The sequence below is a fragment of the Myodes glareolus genome, chromosome 15, assembly GCF_982192425.1.
Source record: "Myodes glareolus chromosome 15, mMyoGla1.1, whole genome shotgun sequence".
Lineage (NCBI taxonomy): Eukaryota > Metazoa > Chordata > Mammalia > Rodentia > Cricetidae > Myodes > Myodes glareolus.
The window spans coordinates 58,312,132-58,326,390 of NC_142040.1; the positions used below are offsets into that span (position 1 = coordinate 58,312,132).

Consider the following 14,259-nt stretch of genomic DNA (forward strand, 5'->3'; position numbering starts at 1 on the left):
TTTTAGTTATATTTTGACCATTACATGTGTGTGTGTCCCTAAATGTTTGACCCCATCATGTTCACATGCAGCTTCATGTTCTCCACCTTTCCCTTCTAAGCCAGAATTCAAATTAGTGATGTCCACATGTATGAGCACAGTTTAGATCCCCACACTAGAGCATCCTACCAGGAACGGCTCAGTAAATACAACTGTCTCATTCGGAAGCTATCAACTTCAACAACTCTGACACTCCATCTCCAGTTTATACAGAGATGATGCTGTGGTTGATCTTCTACGTACCATATATAAACAATCACGTGCAATGATCTGGCCATGTCCAAACGATAGCTTTGCATCAAGTCTTTGCTCTTACAATCTTTCCACTCCCTCTTCAGTATTTTTTTCTGAGCTACTGGGAGAGAGTAGATGACACCACATTTAGGATTGAACCCAATAAAACTGTCACTTGCTTTTTGCACTTTGACCAGCTGTGTGCCCCTTAATTAAACACTGTTCATTCCAAAAAGAGGCTTAATGCTATTTAACACCCCTCTTATACATTATCTGAGCATTGCCAAATACTTAAGCAAAATTTACTTCCCTTTTATTAGTAGATATAAATTGCAACTATTTCCTGGAAAGTATATAGCTACTGTGCATTCACTTATATAAAACTGAATTCATTACAAAATGAATTTTTATATATATACAAAATTATGGTGAGCTTGAGCACTGTTTCTCTTGGGGAAATATAGTAGAAACCTCAGAAAGTTTTATGAGTGGTATTCCCAAAATATCACAATTTGCTTATTTATTCATTTAGGATAGGCGTCTTAAGATATTTTCATCCTTAAACATTAAACTATGTTAAACTTACCTGTACTTTCAAGCAAAGCTTGTTGGTTTAGCCGTTGTTTAAATTCCATTCTTTTATTCATTTTGGTGGGTATTAGCAACTAGAAACGTACAGTAAATTGATTCATTCCATCTATTGAGAGAAGCTGGAGAAAGTTGTTCTTGATTATATTCCTTACTTTCTGACATGAAAGATTTACTTTGATCAGAGATTCTCAACCTCTGGATTTGGACCATTCTTTCACAGGAATCCCCTAAGACCACCAAACACATATTTATACTATAATATAAAGACATATTTATATCACAATACATGACAGAAGCAAAGTTACACTTACGAAGTAGAAATGAAAATGATATGTTAGTTGAGGTCAGCACAACATAAAGAACTGCATTAAAGGGTTGCAGCATTAGGAAGTTAAGAAACATTTCTTTGCATTAAATAAGCTTTATAGTAATAAAAATCTATTATTCTCCACCTAGTTGTTATCAGTGTTATTTTTACCTTCCTATTAAATTATGTTTTCAATAAAATAACCTAGATTTTTGCTACATTCTAAAACAATTAATTCATTATTAGTTCATTTACATTGTTAATCATGATTCTAATCTCCGAATACTTTCATAATTTTTCTGTATTAAAATACATTGTATGGAGGCAGAGGTAGGTGGATCTCTATGAGTATGAGAACTATCTGGGCTACACAGAAAAAAAGAAAAAAAGTTCACTACAACACATGTAATACATTATTCATGAATATTCATCATTTTTGAGTATTTGTATAGATCTTTTCTAAATATGGTAACATCCTGAGGATTCAATTTCAAGGGGATGTTTTTGGTTTAAAAGATTCACCCTTCCTTCATTGTATAGAATGACGCTTGGTATACTTTCAAATTTCCAGTTCTTGTGAAACTTCATGTTTGGGGGTAGGGGATGAGATGCAGTTTCACTCAAATCCTCAAGAATTATAATTCTATTAATTACATCACCAAGTATGGTAACAAATAAAGCTGTACCTGGAAATAGGGTAAGAATACAGCAAAATATATTACAATACTAAATGTAATGAGACCATCTTAAGACACCCCATGAAGGTAGGAAGAAAAATCAGAAATAAGTCAACAAGGATTAAATAAGTATGGTAGAAGCACCAGAGAGAGGATGAAATCAGCATCAGGAACACATTCTGAAGGAAAACTTCTGGAACTATTTTTCATCTACCATCCGGGAAATCTGTTTATGGCTTCTGGCCATATGAATCTACTGTCACAGTTAACTGCTGTGGCCACCGCTGCTTCACCTCATTAGTTATTACAAATATCTCAAATTAGAAGGTTACTTATAATTTTATAATTTTATGCATTTTGAAAGAACATCTTGCCTCAATTCACACCTATTTCATGTTCAGCATTTTTAAAGTTCAAAGATTTTTTTTTTAGAAGAAATTCAGTTGCCTCCAAATTAAAAGTAAGTCGCAAAACAAATTTATTGGCAAGAGTTTGAATTAAAGTTTAGTAAAGGATACATAGTCCTAACTGAGGTGCAAAGAATCCATGGGAACATCAATACACAGAGGTTTTCCAAGATTTCTTTATTTTTCTGTTGTGAAAAAAGAAATCTATCCAGATGCGGTAGTGGAGACTTTAATCCTGAGACAGAGGTGGCTATGGCATGAGGATCACCACTATAAGATCATTTAAGGCCTACATACCAATCATTAGGATGGACACTATCAGCAAATAATAACACTGGTCTAAAATAAGAATTATTAATCTCTGTAAATTACTTTTATTATTTTCTCATGAAACTATTAGTATCTTCATTATATAGTCAGGAACTATTCTAACAATTAAAATTTTCTCACTATGTAATTCTGAAAAACATATTTCTTGAAAGAATCACTTAGGAAGAAGAAAGTAAATCTGTAGTTGGCCACACTGAGTTAATCAATGCTAATATGACTTAGAACTTTACACATTAAAACAACCACTAGCCATCTTATGTAGGACTGCAGTCTCTATGTAGCATGTCTTGGAGGAAAAACACAAGTATTTAAATGCATTTAATGCTTTATTGTACAACATGAAATGAAAGTTGTATTTGAGCTCAGATTATACAGGTGAGTTATTGTGTAATGTTCCTGATTTTTATGCCACCCACATAAGTGATTCCTTTCTCTGAAGAAAGCATTTCCAGAGAAAGTTTATGCCAGTGCTATGTTTCAAATAACTGTTCAAATTTCAATGAGGGAAAATCAATAAAACACTATTAATTTTATAAACGAATATCAGAGACACAGAAATGATATCTGTTCTAAGAGTTTAGCACATTTTTTCTGGTCATTAGCTGTAATTTCTTCTATTTATTAATAATTGGCTACTCAAAATGTCCTAATTCTGTGTTGGAAATAGAACATAGATGGTATGTAAATGAATAATATCTCTGAACTTTAATAAATCATGAGACACCGTTTTCACTGAGGGCAATGTTTAAATATAGACCAGAAAGTTTGCACTGTTGATGATAAAAAGTGAACATATTTCTACATTGTCAAGTGAGTCTCCTCCATGAATTCATAACTTGTAAAGCCTTGCCAATTAAGATTAAACTGAATTTGAAGTCTGGCGTGTGCTCAGAACTACTTTTGATCTTCCATAAACTACAGAGAGTCAATTAGTGACTTTTATAATATTAGAATTATTATTTATTATTTCTTTCATCAGAGAGTACTTATATTAATATATAGGAAAAAGCTATTGGGAACAAAAGAGCTGCTGTTTTCTTTTGTGACATTCATTACAGGCAGTGAAAAAAGTTATAAGACCTTTTGTAACATGATCAGATATTGGTTAACTACTGAACTTTCGCAGCAAGGAAGAGACAAATTTGCAAGGCGCTGTTGTGGACTGCACTTTACTCAACGTGAATACATTGTTATATTATTTTGATTGAGTTTCGTTCTTCATAGAAATGTTTTTGCCTTGTTTTTATCTTTCAAGTTATTGTAAGAACACTTGGTAAAATTAAGAAAGTCAGAGAAAATTTGAAAAAAAAAGTAACAACCAGTTTTAGATAAGGTTTTCACCCATCCTTTGGAAGGTCATAATACTGGTGACTGAGATAATCAGTGTATTTATGAGGAGTGAGCATCTCCTAGATCCAGAGGTACACTTGTAATCCTAGAACTTGGAGATTAGAGTGAGGAGAATAGGAATTTCAAGGTAGTCCTTAGCGACACTGGGAGTTCAAGGGAAGCCCAGGCTCGTGAGACTGTCTCAAAACCACACTAAAAACAAAACAAAATGAATAAAGTAAATAAACAAATATACAACTTTGTTTGTACCTTTTCTCCTCTCAGATGAAACTGTTCATCTTTCTAAGAGGGGCAAAAACTATAACGAGACAACATCAAAAGACACTGCGATAATTATAAGTTATAGTCAAAATAAATTTAACAAATACTTTCATACATTGAATTAAACTGGCATAATTAAACCCAAGATTGAATTTACAAGGTTAAAGAGATGTTTTAATGATTAAAAGCAGTGCTTCTCCAGAGGACCTGGGTTTGGTTCCCACCATCAACATGGTTGGTCTCAATTTTCGGTAATCCTGCTCCAGGGCATCTAGACCCCACTTCTTGCCTCCACAATTGTTGAGCATGCATGCAGCACATTAACATAGATGTGCATGAAATAAAAACAAACAATCTTTTAAAAAAACTGAATTCATTTTCTGTTTCTATAAAATTATATACTTCCAATAACAATATTCATGGACACATATGTATTACATATAGCAAAACCAAAAAATAAAATGAACTACTGTTGGGTTGGATTTCTGTGTCATCAGTGCCAGGATTGCTGAGGATAAGGTAGGAGAACTCCAGATTGGACGTCAACCTGGGCTATATCAACAAACATGCCTCAAAAAATAATACCATTAATTTTAAGATGATCGTTGGGAAGATAGTTATTAAAGGACAGTCTAAGCTAGTTGATGAGCAGCCATCCCCAGTTGCTTGAAACCCTGTCTGAAAACAAATACACAAACAAGAGAACAAAACTACAAAGTGAAATCAAACAAACAAACAAAAAATAACTACACTAAAATATACAGCACTTCCAAAGCAGATCAAAAAGTTCTTTTAAGTGCCTTTGAGGAGACACATAGAAAAGTGAGCAGTGCACCCAGTCATGGCTAGATAGTTCATTCTTTGTTGTTCTTGTTTACTTTCCTGTCCTCACTACAATCATTTTTCTATAGCAAATTTAATACTGGGTTATGATAAAAATAAGTCAATCAAGTAACAATTAATATTTTGCGTAAGGTTTACACAACTACCCAGGAGTATATGTAATATCTCCAAACACACTCACAAACATGCTGGTCATAATGGAACTGTCAGAGCCTCAAATTGTTTCCATAGGGATTAAAATATAGAAAAGATGCCATCATTTTACAACTCATATTTTTGTCATATCATATGAGAATTTTCTATAAATTGATGAAATAGAGAACGATGTAAGTAATTTCAGATAGGTCTGAATGTACAAGTCTCTTTCCTGTCAGATAGGTCTGAATTCACAAGGCTCTTTTCCTTCAGATACTCTGTTGACCGACATACTGATATGGAACGGATTTTCAGTATTCACTCAGAAAATGGTTCAATCTTCACTCTGAAGCCTCTGGACAGGGAATCATCCCCTTGGCACAACATTACAATTACAGCCACAGAGATAAGTAAGTTGTAGGTATATCTATCTAGACCTATGTCGCCATAGTAGCAAATAAAAAACAGAAAATAGACTCTTTTAAACATTATTATAATAGTGGTAATATCTATGAAAGAATTGATCAGATGATGTTAGTACTTTATGTAAATTTTTATTTCAAGATAACAAATTATTTTAAATAAGTTTTATATTTGTTTACAAGTAGTAATGGATTTCAATTACATATAGCATCATGAAAATCATACATGAGCTTATATATATTATCAAATTTACTTTATTAAAAATATCATTATAATTTCTTTTTATTATGCTTTATTTTTGGACCAATTAATAAAGATATTTGCCATCCATCCAAATGAGCTAAATAATACAGGGAATTGATCAGTCACTTCATTACTGATGCTGATTGTGGCTTTAAAGCTTCCTTTATAAATCGCATTGAAACTTAACACAAAGTTTTTGTTGCAGATAACCCAAAACAAAGTAGCCAAATTCCTGTCTTCATCAGAATTCTGGATATAAATGATCATGCTCCGGAATTTGCCATGTACTATGAAACATTTGTTTGTGAAAATGCAAAATCTGGGCAGGTAAAGAAAGCTATTATAAACTTTATAAACATATCTTTGGCAGGCAGGAGTCAATGCTTTGCTTGTATCAAATTTTGTTATACTGATATTATATTTCTTTTGTGTCTACTTATCACAGCACTCACAATGATATTTAAAATCTGACTTTCAAAAACCCTTTTAACATGACTATAGGAAAATAAATTCATTTATAGCGTGTCCAAATGTTCTCATGTAGAGTTATACATAGGCTGTTTGTGAGATATATTTGCTAATGTCTTAAGCATACATTTTAAATAAACATTGATATGTATTAAATATTTATATTTTAAAATTCAATTGTAAATTGTTTCTTTGTTTATGTTTGCTTCATTAAGTACCTTAGAAAAGTATGGCTTAATCTAACTTTTTCTGTAATTGAAAAATTTCAATTCTACTATATTTTAATACCTAATTTTGTCTTTTGAGGCACTTGATTTAAAAATTTCTAACGAGGAAATAATATCATAATTATGCAAATAAAAAACTATAAGAGATCAGAACTTTTGAAAAATGACAAAACAGATTATTAATTGAATTAATCAATTTCCAATGTTCAAGTTACCAAGAAGTAAAAACAATCCCTGAAGTACCTAGTAAACTTTATTTCAGAGATAATTTTCATTATTGAGTAAATGATGTCTTAGATGAAAGCAATAGATCCATAAAAACAACACCTTTAGTGTGTTTTCCTGAAAATGATATATATGTTCAAATTTTTAACTATATAGAAGTAAGAACGTTGCTCTAGCAAATTATAGCAGCTTAAAAGATCTTGGATAAAGTAAGCTCTGTTTATGTTTGGCAGAACAAAATTAATGGTTATGTTTTGATTTCAGTTGATTCAGACGATAAGTGTCATGGACAAAGATGACCCTCCCAGAGGACACAAATTCTTCTTTGAGGCAGTGCCAGAATTTCCACTTAACCCCAACTTTACCATTGTAGATAATAAAGGTAAAAGACATCTATAAAACTCTAAAGTGTCACTTATTAAGGGGAAGAATTAAAATTGAACATGAAGCGAGGTGTTGCATCTTCTGTCATTCCAACACCTTGGAAGTGACCTTAGGAACATCCAGTATCTCAGGGTCGTTTTCTAGACAGGGTAGTTGAGACTAACCTAGGCTATGCGAAAACACATCTCAAGACTACAGAGTGAAAGAATGTGGGGGAGGAAAAGAAAGATGAATGGGAGAAAGAAATGAATACAATGATTTTTTTCTAACATTCTTTTTTTTTTCCTTTTCAGATAATACAGCAGGAATCATAACTCAAAAAGATGGGTACAGCCGCTCCAAAATGAACACCTATCTACTGCCAGTTTTAATCTTCGACAACGATTACCCTATTCAAAGCAGCACTGGCACACTCACTATCCGTGTGTGTGCGTGTGATAACCAAGGAAACATGCAGTCCTGCAATGCAGAGGCCCTGATGCTTGCTGCTGGCCTGAGCACAGGAGCACTCATTGCAATTTTGCTGTGTGTCATCATCCTGCTCAGTAAGACACACATCTCTCAAATCTCCTCTCCCTCAGGTCTTCTTCTCCATTGCCCAGGCATTTTATATGAAATTGTACATATTTAACATTATACACAATTATTCTCAATAAAAAAAGAATATTCCCCTATTTTGTTTTTGAGAGAAAGAACTAGTTGTCTAACTGTAAAACAAAGATATAATAACAGAAGTGTTACAATTTTAGCGTGAAGGTAATATGGCCACAGTTCTAAGGGATTAATCCCATCACATCTGTTCAACTAGGCAATGACTAGAAAACAGGTGCATCCCTTTCCTTGTATGTTTGCATGGCTTTAGGTACTTTTCCAGGTCACACCTAAACATGCAGTTATGTGTGGAGCCTTGTCATCAGCCTCAGGTGACTTTATCTATTGATTTCCACCTTGTTTTTGACACTAGATAGATTACAAGACCTGGAGCTCACTGATGTACTGTATAGCTGGTTAAAGATGCTCCGGGCCCCTCCTCAAATTCTTATAATTAGAATTCCAGGACTTTATCAACATGTCTGGCATTGTACATGTCTTAGGGGAATCAAGAATATTAGAGTCATTTTTTGTAAAGCAAGTTGGTTATTTATTGAGCTGTCTCCCCACCTCCAAATGGCATTTCTAAAATGTATTTATTAATGCATTAATGCAAATCCTCTACCTTAAAACTCTATATTCTAATCTTAAAATTATGAGTTTTACACCCTTAAAAATGTTTTTACTAACAATATAAAATATGTGGAAATATATTAGGCATTGATGAAAGTTCCTTAAGATATTTTCCTCAGAGGAATTTTATAAGATACATATATATACAATCACACACACAACCTCAGCTTTTATAAAGTCATTATGAGAGGGTAATCACAAATGCCCCACTCAGTATTTTTCAAATTAAATCATGTTCTGAAAGAATATATTTTATCTAAGCATACACCAATACAATGATTTAATTGAATCAAATGGTTGTTTCGCTGTAAACCACTCCAGAATTTATTTCTATAAAATAGTCATCCAAAAGTTTTACACTAAGGGCAGGAGACCTTGCCAAGCTTACCCGCTAATGCTCATGTGTGCTGGCTTATAGTCACCATAAATCTTTCCAAGCTCTGTGGATAAAATCCCTCTGGCCAGACATCTTTGTAGAACTTCACTAAGGCTTTGATAAAAGTGAATGGAAAATTTATTTCATTTAGCATCATCCAGCTATTTAGAAAAAAAATTGAGAGTGGTTTTGCATTTAAGACACAAATTTTGTCCAGTCTAAGGATGCTTGAAACTTGATTGTGAAAATGAAACCTACAGCAAGAATTTTGTAAATTTTGACCTTAGAGACCCTTCTGGCACTATAATGAATCTTAGAGATTTAATTACCGTAACATCTTAATTTAGAAGAATATTGTGAGAATAGCTCAGGGGTAAAGCATTTTAGCATTGCAAGGCCCTGGAGTTAACATCAGTTTATGCAAAACAAACCAAAATAAGTAATAAAATCTGTATGAATAAAATGCATAGTAGTAAAAGAATGTCTAGAAAATTAATGAAATCTTATAAAGTTTAAAAAGACCTGTCAAAATGATAATACTATAAAAAGGGTCTATGATTTCTTTTGATTTACTTCTCACATTATCCTGTACTTAGGAATATAATATTCATAATATAAATAAATGCTACATTCTAGTTACACATTAGTGAAAACATTAATACAATTTTCTATGTAATAACCTCATTTCATTAGTGTACATCAAATGTTTATTTCTATCCAGTAAATGAAGCAGACATTTCTTACCTAGCGGAACAGAGAGGAAAATAGATATTAATGACTCAAAGAACCATTCACGTAAGGTTTAATTCATTCATGTCTCGGGAAGATAAGGTATGTTCATTGATCTATTATCTATTTACAACATTTAGAAATCAAAAGTACATTTATTCAATTTGAAATTGCAAAATAACACTATTTCTAGTACATGATTCCATTCTTAGAGAATATTCAACTATTTAAGATTTTTCTTCTTTAATAAGAAAGATTATAGTTTTATATGTTTCAAAATAGTAATGTTTTATTCATTTTTAATAGCTCTCAGATGAACACGAATACGATAAAGTTCCCAATCTGTTTTTCACTGGAATTGATCTGGGGTTAGCAATTGGCTTGGAGATGATGGGCAGCGGCACAGTGCATTCCCACCATGTTCAAGGCTCAACCCTCAAAGAAACAGAATTCAACATAGCAAAATTAAATCGGAGTACAACAAAGGCAACAGAAAATTTGGAGCTAAATTGTTTTGTTGTTTTTAATGAAATATGTATGTTCCTATCTCCTTTTTCTTCTACACTTTTAGCCAAGATCTCAGTAGGCAGCCCAGGAGAGATCCAAATATTCTTACTGCTTTTGGTTCTAAATTGCTGGAATTACAAACATGCATAATCAAGACTGGCTCAGAAATAATTTTGGCAAATATTGGACTTCTTAAAATAAGTAAAATGTAGTTTTCAATTTCCTGTTTAAATAAATTTATGAGAAAATTTCCAGCTTTGATTATTTTTCTTCATACTTTTTTCTTACAATATATTTTTATTATATTCTGATTTAGTTTTTTATTTTTCTCTTGCATAAATAAGATGATTGATTGAGTTTTAATATCAATTTCACAATTTAGAAATCATATGAATTTTTAATTTTCATAAAGCATTTTATAGGAGTCAAGGAGATGACTTTCTTGGTACGATGTTTTTCATACAAATCTCAGAACATGAAAATCAGCACACAGGGAATATGTTGGGTTATGTGACCACATCTTTAACCTCTCCTGTCCTTTGGACAATAGTTAGGAGAGAGATATGAAGGAAAACCAGTCTAACCAAATAGTGATTTCTGAGTTCAGTGAGAGACCCAAATTCACATCGTAGAGTGACAAAGGAAAACCTCAATATTAACTTACAGACTCCACACACATAAAGAAATGTACATATATAGAGAATGCATCTTATTGTATAAGCAATAGGAAAAGAAGATTGTCAAATATATACAGTAAATTTAATTCAACTTCTATGAGAAAAGCTGTGATTTTACTAAATGAGGAAATGCTTAATTACATCCATGGAAACATACACAAATTAAAAAATAGAATTATATATAATTAAAACTAAATTATAATTTTAGTTTCAAAATCTGAATGTAAGTTTATTAATTATGAATGGTTTCAATAAGAAAAATTCAATTGCAGCTGCCCGATGCATGAGTGCAAATTATACTTGGTTTGAAATTTGAATATTATAGTGAGATATTAAAAGTTGCCTTTCAGATTTTCCACAAATTTCAAAACCATACCACTAAAACAATTTAAATAAATGTTTGCTCAATATTTAATAAAATAAAATCATTAGTCACATATTATTTATATGTGCATATGTCCAAAATAAATGGATGTATATATAAAAGTGTTCATTAATATGAATCTATATGAAAGACTACTCACAAACATACCCTAAATTTTTACATTTTTACTCATAGAAATGACTAAACAATTATTTTCTTTTTCCTCTCTTTCTTTCTTTCTTTCTTTCTTTCTTTCTTTTTTTTATTTTTGAGACAGGGTTTCTCTGTAACCTGTGCTGGAACTAGCTCTTGTAGACCGGGCTGGTCTTGAACTCACAGAGTTCCACCTGCTTCTGCCTCCCGAGTGCTGGGTTTAAAGGCGTGCACCGTGCGCCACCACAGCCTGTCCTATTAACTTTGAGATAAATGTGCGTTCGGTGAGAAGAATGCAGTTATTCTTAGTTGAACAAATGCAGTAGTTCATAAATAATATCTTTAATACCCCAAATCATCAGGCTTTGAGGTGTAAATAATTAATGCTTTAATTCATTTAATACTTTAATTTAATTTTACTGGTTTTATTTTAAAGGGTGCAATCTTTCCCTTTATTGTTCTAATTGGATAGTTACCCATGCCTTCAGATGCTCATCTAAATTTCACATACACTAGAATTAGGTCTATTCTCTCTAATCATGAATCTTACTGATTGAATCACTTTCTCTCTCATCAATAGCTCTAATCGTGCTGTTTGCCGCATTGAAGAGGCAACGAAAAAAGGAGCCTCTGATCATTTCCAAGGATGACGTCCGCGATAATATTGTGACCTATAATGATGAAGGTGGTGGAGAGGAAGACACCCAAGCTTTTGACATCGGCACACTGAGGAACCCGGAAGCGAGAGAAGACAGCAAACTTAGAAGAGATGTCATGCCTGAAACTATTTTTCAGATAAGAAGGACTGTACCCCTGTGGGAAAATATTGATGTCCAAGATTTCATCCACCGGAGATTAAAAGAAAACGACTCAGACCCAAGTGCACCTCCTTACGACTCCCTGGCCACTTACGCCTACGAAGGGAATGATTCTGTAGCCAATTCGCTCAGCTCCTTAGAATCTCTCACCGCTGATTGTAACCAAGATTATGATTACCTCAGCGACTGGGGGCCTCGGTTCAAAAAACTCGCAGACTTATATGGGGGTGATGACAGTGACCGCGACTGAGTCCTGAACGGCTTGAACAACGTTAGTGGAAATACCCTTTGATACCAGATTGAGAGGCCTGCTTTATCCTTTTTTTGGAGGAAAATTTTAAAAATCAGCTCTAAACAATACATAAGTGTTGTCTTAGTAAGGGTTTGTTTAATCAGTAAGTTTCTGTGAATGAGTATGAACGACATAGATTTTAAAACAGTAATAAAAACATTTCACCCTCTTTGCCTATTGAGCTTGGAAAAAATATATCACATTAATAATCAATAAAAAAATCTTCAAAGGCTTTTTGTGCCTTGTCTTAGTATAGGAAATTTATAAATGTTTTCTTAACTGATTGTCAGTCACATATACTATGAAATTATACATTGTGCAACGGCTTTGTAAATTAATTGAAAGAAATATACCTAATGATCTAGGAGTGACTCTTACTGCCATATTTATTTAGCTGAAAGACGTCTTTGTGTTAATTCACTCATATTTTTATAAGTGTATATTTATATTTTTGTATTTTTATGAAATAAACTGATATTTATAAAAACGAATTTCATTTTACTTACTTCCTTGGAGCAGTTGATCTCACAGCAGAAGTGTTTTATCGCTCTGAGTGTAAAACACGATTTACTCAGGGAAAAGTGGTTCAGAAGTAACTGTAGAAGACACCGATGTATTCTGAGATAGCTCTAGGAATGAGCTCTGCTATGAATTGTTCTTCCTCTGTTTCGATTGTTTAAGTGTGGACAAATGTTTATTGAACTATTAATGTCTACTCATGGAATATGACATTGATTCGGGATATACAGTATTATATATATATAGTTGTGAACAATAAACTAAGCTTTTGCAAGATTTATCAAACGATGCAGTGTATTTGAATAAATGCAGTGTCTGTCAAAGATGCTGCAGAGATAAAGAAGAGCCCCAAATCAATTGTTTCATAAATAATTGTTTTAAATGAAAAATGGTAACTATGAATGTGTATGTTTGTGTGTGTGAGAGAAAGAGAGAGACAGACAGACAGAGAGTTTAATCTGAACTTCAATAAATATATTCTCAGTTTTAAATATCATATTTAAAATGTATATTAATTTCTACCATTTTAAACTGAAAAAAATCGCAGTACTGAGAAGGAGGAATGAACACAATGACAAACCCAATATCTCTGGAGATGTTTGCTATTGATATCTGTTTGGAAAGGAAAAATCCTTTCTCGTCAGTTGAGAGTCATTGAGTCTACAAACCACACCACAAAATAGACCTCCCTCATGTCCAGTATAGTAAGTCAGCACAAAAGAACATTGTGTAATTTTTATGCTTTTTATTTTGGTTTTGTTTTGCTTGAGTTTGATGCTCTTCTTTCTACTTATTTCTTTGGAGTGTTCTTGTTTGTTTTTTTTTTCTTTGTTTTGAGTTTTGTTTTTATAACATATAAGAAAGAACCGGAAGTTGACTGAACGTAATGAAAAGAAATTGGGAGCTTTTTGGGGAGAGGTTAAAAACCTGTCACAAGAGAAAATCCCAGGAATCTACTAAGAAGACCCCAGCTACAGTGGGACATGTAGTCTGAATTAACCCTCTGCAGTGACCAGGTAAGACTTCAAGTAGAGGAAGTGGGAAACCTACCCAGCCACATAATCTTCAACCTACCGTCTGTCCTGTCTGAGGGATGTGCTCGGTTTTGTGCATAGCCCAATTTTCATCAGAGGGGCTTCATACAGCAACTGATGGGAACAGAAAAAGAGACCCACAGTCAAATATTAGGCAGCATTTGAGAAATCCTGCTGAAAAGAGGGATACATGATTATAGAGGCCAGAGGGGTCATGGAAACCACAAGAAAACTCAAAGAACCTACTAAACTGTTCTCACAGTGGCTTACAGGGACTGAACTTTCTAGGCCAGAAAGGGACTGACCTCGGAAATCTGCATACATGTAGCTTTGTAGCTTAATCCTTTTGTGTCACCTCTACCAGTAGGAACAAGGGTTGTCTCCAACTCTTTTTCTGGCTTTTGGGATCCTGCTTCTTATAG

At 33.1% G+C, this 14,259-nt stretch overlaps 1 protein-coding gene across 2 annotated transcripts in view; it reads left to right on the forward strand.

The window, feature by feature from the left end:
* The window catches only part of Cdh9 (cadherin 9), a 127,674-nt gene extending 114,586 nt beyond the window's left edge, over positions 1-13,088 (forward strand). For both annotated transcript variants that reach the window (XM_085676606.2, XM_048429854.3), the window contains 5 exons: positions 5,448-5,584; positions 6,046-6,167; positions 7,025-7,142; positions 7,438-7,689; positions 11,755-13,088. In XM_085676606.2, coding sequence (XP_085532732.1) covers positions 5,448-5,584; positions 6,046-6,167; positions 7,025-7,142; positions 7,438-7,689; positions 11,755-12,242 — 1,117 coding nt within the window. In that variant the 3' untranslated portion in view covers positions 12,243-13,088. The remainder of the gene's footprint in view (positions 1-5,447; positions 5,585-6,045; positions 6,168-7,024; positions 7,143-7,437; positions 7,690-11,754) is intronic.
* The last annotated feature ends 1,171 nt before the right edge of the window (positions 13,089-14,259 follow it).